The 5,074-nt window shown below is 43.0% G+C and overlaps 1 protein-coding gene across 1 annotated transcript in view; it reads left to right on the top strand.

Moving 5' to 3' along the window:
- LOC107559201 (interferon alpha/beta receptor 1b-like) overlaps positions 1–5,074 on the top strand; it is a gene marked incomplete at its 5' end in the record, with an annotated part of 21,668 nt that overhangs the window by 5,268 nt on the left and 11,326 nt on the right. The window contains 5 exons of the mRNA XM_016242957.1: positions 1,295–1,381; positions 2,606–2,735; positions 3,517–3,707; positions 3,793–3,956; positions 4,670–4,817. Of these exons, the coding sequence (XP_016098443.1) occupies positions 1,295–1,381; positions 2,606–2,735; positions 3,517–3,707; positions 3,793–3,956; positions 4,670–4,817 (720 nt within the window). The remainder of the gene's footprint in view (positions 1–1,294; positions 1,382–2,605; positions 2,736–3,516; positions 3,708–3,792; positions 3,957–4,669; positions 4,818–5,074) is intronic.

Genomic DNA, 5,074 nt, shown 5'->3' with positions numbered 1-5,074 from the left:
CCATACAAATAATAGGGCTGTCTGTAGTTTGAAAAACTGTTGTGGGTGTATAGCAGGAGTGTCCAAACTCAGTCCTGGAGGCCCACTGTCCAGGAGAGTTCAGCTCCAGCCCTAATCAAACACACCTGACCCAGCTAACCAAGACCTTACGAGGCATACTAGACACCTGCAGGCAGGTGTGTTGAGGAAAGCTGGAGCTAAACTCATCCGGGCAGTGGCCCTCCTGGACCGAGTTTGGACACCCCTGCTGTATAGGATGGCCTGGATGAGTGGGAGGTTTCCCGGCCTGCAAAGGCTCATAAAATATAACACTGTGGCTTGGCTTGATACACAGTCTAATGGTCCAACGAAATCTAATTTTACTGCACCAATTTTTTATGGCCCTTATATTTCCTGTTTGACCCAATGCAAATGAACGATGTTATTTCAGGACGAGACCGCCCTGATTGTAAAGCAAAACACCTGATTGTAGAATGTGCTGCGATTGGTCAGCGAAGGTGACTGTTATCTGATTGGCTTGAGCAGACGGTGGGTGGAGTCACGCATTTGTGGATCATCAGCGACGCTAGAAATGTTTCAGAACCCACAAATGCACAGGACGCTAGTCACAAATAAATGCCAGGCAACCTGTGTTTGTAGTATATAATATAGTTGTGAATGTTTTCTATTTGCAAATCTCATTTTATTTATTTGTGAAGTTAATTCATGTTTGTGAAACTCTGATATTTACTTGTGGATCTCATTCTGTTTATTTGTGAATATGATTATTTCTTGTTAATCTCTTTAACCTTTATTTGTGGATCATAATCTATTTATTTGGAATAATGCAACAAAAATATCTCCATGTCTTTAAGACCTGCACAAATAAAACTAAAGCTTGTATGTGCGGAGCAGGTCACGGTCTATGGTATCAGTCCCCAATGACTTGCAAAGTGGTTTTCTTTTGTTTGTTTTTCCATACTTTGGAAGTCAATGGAGACCAGCAACTGAAGATGAACTATCCCTTTAAACCATAAAATGACTGTAAAAAGCATGATTTACAGTTCAGATACAGGTTTTCACAAAAACGAAAAGTCTTATAAAATGATAAACATCACATTTCAGCCTTTAAACCATTTTTAAGAAAAGAGATGAGTGAAATGTATAAATTATTACATTAAATTAAAGCATAAGCATATATCTTACTGTCTTAATTGTTTAGACTTTTAGAAGGCACATGAACTTATTTTACATTTACAACTGCACTGGTCTGAACAAGAACAGCAGACGGGCTTATTGAAAATGCACCTTGATTCTCTGCCAGCAGGTGGCGCTGTTGGAGCGGCAGAATATAGTGGTTTCCCCGGTAACCGCAGTAATCAAAGCAGCGCTGTGCTTGCAGGTAAGATGGAATGAGAATGCCATCGAAACTCGATGATTCTGATTGGCCGATTGCACTGATGGCTCAACAGACATGCCTGTGTTGGATATAGTGCTCAACCCTGCAAACACTCTGTGAGCGACACTTACGCTGCACATGTACCTGAGCCATGATTCGTTTTGTGCAGTGTAGAATTGATCTATCGGTAAGCCCCGCCCCCCTTAGTTACTGTTGCTACCTCGGACAAGCAGGCGGAGCTGCTCACTGTCTCACAATGAGAGCGGTCAGTGTGAAAAGCTTGTCCCTATATCTTTTGGATAAATTTTGGACACAGAAGGACCACCATTCAAGTGGGACTTGAATATGCCATGGAAGGATATATAAAAGATTTAAAAACAAATATTGTGGGTATTAATTTGAAAGCGAGGGTTTACAGATCACAATGCAAGCGGGAGAAGCCTCATGTTACGTTCGTCACGATCGCAGATAACAACATCCCGGATCAACACTGTTCATGTATCGCAGGGTACGATTAAATTACTTTACATTTAACCAATATGAAGAGACAGTGATATGTAGACCTTCGTTTATGTGTTTTTGCCCTACACTGTACAAGACGTGAGAACAGTCCGCTATTTAGGTTTGTGTGGACTCACTAACTTTAACGTTAAGCCAGAGATACCTTGCTGAAGCACAAGATGACATTAACGTTCTGCTTGAGCAGATGAAAAGTGTAACTTAATGAGAGTATGACAACCAGAAAATGAACGTTTGTGTCTTCATTGGGATTGGGGGTGAATGCTATGGGACATTTTGCTCCATTTTGTTTGGGTTTAGGAAATATAATAAAATAAATCCAATTGCCTGTTCTCTCAGGATGCCTGGAATCACTGTTACAAGTACCCCAGGCACATCGTTTCTCCATTTCTGTAGCATAAACACTATTAAACTGATGCAAGCTTCGGATCTTCCAGTGTTTCTCTATGCCGCTGAAACCTACAGATGTCCGAGTTCAGCTCCCCATGCAACTGATACTCGACTGCCATTGGCTCATCTGCGTTCGAGGGGAGGGGCTTACCGATAGGTCAATTGCACCAGTTGCGTGCAGATGTGTTCTCAGATGTGAAAACGCTTGCATTCAGGTTGAACATTGTATTGGCCTGTAACTCAGTGCAGATATCAGACTGGAGAAGTGAGTGTTTGTGTGCTCATATGGAGGTGTAAATGCATGTGTGTGTCTGACAGGGTTTGCAGATCTGAGGTGTCCTGATAACGTCAGCATGGACTCACTCAACACTCGTTACGTGCTGCGGTGGGACTGGCCTCACGAGAGCGCCGTCAACCAGACGGTCACCTTCACTGCGCAGTATCTAGCGTAAGAGCCTTCATATGCACGTGACCTATGTGACTGAATCAGCTCAACTGTGAACCTGGAGCACAAAACCAGTCATAAGGGTCAATTTTTCAAAATTGAGATGTATACATCATCTGAAGCTGAATAAATAAGCTTTCCATTGATGTATGGTTTGTTAGGATAGGACAATATTTGGCTGAGATACAACTATTTGAAAATCTGGAATCTCCTGAAATCATCTTTAAAGTTGTTCAAATGAAGTTCTTAGCAATGCATATTACTAATCAAACATTAAGTTTTGATATATTTACGGTAGGAGATTCACAAAATATCTTCATGGAACATGATCTTTACTTAATATCCTAATGATTTTTGTCATAAAAGAGAAATGTATAATTGTGACCCATACAATGTATTGTTGGCTATTGCTACAAATATCCCCCAGCGACTTAACACTGCTTTTGTGCTGCAGGGACACATATGTATTTAGCATAATGTTATATTAATTATATTTATAAATTACTGTATATTCAGCCTACAATGTTTCTTGAATATCGACAATCTTTTCCTCCAGAAGTCTCATTATCGTGATCTGTGCAGATGTTTTGTTTTTATTCTCACTGTTCTCCATGGTGTGCATTTGTTTTGTTGTGGTTCTCAAGCCTGTTCCCATCTCCTCTAGCACGCCTCTGTTATCTGTTCAGTCTCTGAGGCTCTGCTGATGAGCTGAATCAGGCGTGTTTGGGCTTCAGGAGCAGGCTGGGGAAGCACTGCTTGACTGACAGATCTGTTCCTCCAACAGGGAACGTCTCTCCCGGAAGTCCAGTCATGAGAAGTACTGGACGTCGATGTGTGTCAGTGTTCTGGAGCATCGCTGTGATTTCACTGGAGCTGAACTGCATTACCTGGCCTTGTATCTGCTGCGTGTGCGGGCCAACACGTCTCAGCGGTCCTCCGGCTGGGTCCAGATCAGATTCTGTCCTGATAAACACGGTGATCCAGCTGTCTGTCTGTCTGTCTGTTCCTGGCGCTGGCTTTGATTCTGCTGCTGACGCCGGCTCTTTTCCTCTGCTCTCAGCTGCTTTAGGTCCTCCTTCCAGCGTGAGGCTGAGGTCTGTTAAAGGACATCTAGAGGTCATCATCACTGACCCTGTGACCAGCTCTAACCAGTCCATGAAAACACTGCTGGACAACAATCTGAGATACCTCATCCAGTACTGGAGGCGCTCTGAGGAGCCCGAGGTATCTGTGCTCTCGCTCGGTTCAGCAGCGGCTGCATGAATACCGTCTGAACGAGGCATCTGCTGAGGACTAGCAGAAGCTGTGAAACAGCAGCATTTCTGAGACTGAAAGATGTAGAAAGATGGTGGTTTCTGATCTCCAACCACATTCTTCCCTCTCAAAGTGCTTCTAATTAAACACTGGGCTCCGGGAACTCTTCTTTTTTAAAAGCTCTAAATAAAATTCTGGGACTTTTGAAATATGTAAAAGGGAGAAGAAATAGTTTCTACATTTTAATGTTTCGTTTAGTTACTTTAGAAATTCTAGTTTGTATTTTTGTTCATCATAATAGTAGTGATGATGATTTAGATATTTGCTGTTTTCAGTAAGTGTGTGTTAAGTTGATGAGTGATTCTCACACTAGTCTGAGGTTATGTCCTACAGCAGTTTCTGTTCCCGCAGTGCTGTGTGATGGTTGATTGTAGCGTAGCGTCATTTGATGAGCATTATCAATGTTTGACTGGAGAGAAGCTTCATTATATCATAAGTGCCACAATACAAAATATGTTCACATCAGGTCATGTGTAATGAGTGTAGTTCGTTGTTAATTCAGAATTTACTCGTGTTAACAGACCTTCTTGTTTTACAGCCGTCACTAGTGTGTTTAAATGCAGTGTTACTGTATAGATGGCATTGCTGAGTGACATAATTTCCTGCTCTGACTGTCCCTGCAGAAGGCTAAAGTCCTGCAGACGGAGAACAATGTGGTGATGCTGACGGATCTGGACAGACAGACGTGGTACTGTGTGAGAGTCCAGAGCCGCTACGACTTCTATAACAAGATCAGTGTCTTCAGCGACACACACTGCACACGCACTGAAGGTCAGCAGCTCCGTCTCACTCGCGCACATACACACACTCACTCACACACGCACACACTCACACGCACACTCACTCACACACACACATACACACACACACTCACTCACTCACTCACTCACACACACCCCACACACTCACTCACTCACTCACACACACACATACACACACTCACTCACTCACTCACACACACCCCACACACACACGCACTCACATTCTCACTCTCTCACTCGCACACTCACTCACTCACTCACACACAC

The sequence above is a fragment of the Sinocyclocheilus grahami genome, unplaced genomic scaffold, assembly GCF_001515645.1.
Source record: "Sinocyclocheilus grahami isolate Dianchi unplaced genomic scaffold, SAMN03320097.WGS_v1.1 scaffold678.1, whole genome shotgun sequence".
In the NCBI taxonomy this organism is placed as follows: domain Eukaryota; kingdom Metazoa; phylum Chordata; class Actinopteri; order Cypriniformes; family Cyprinidae; genus Sinocyclocheilus; species Sinocyclocheilus grahami.
The sequence above is the reverse complement of the archived record's forward strand: the minus strand, read 5'-3'. Positions and strand labels throughout refer to the sequence as shown.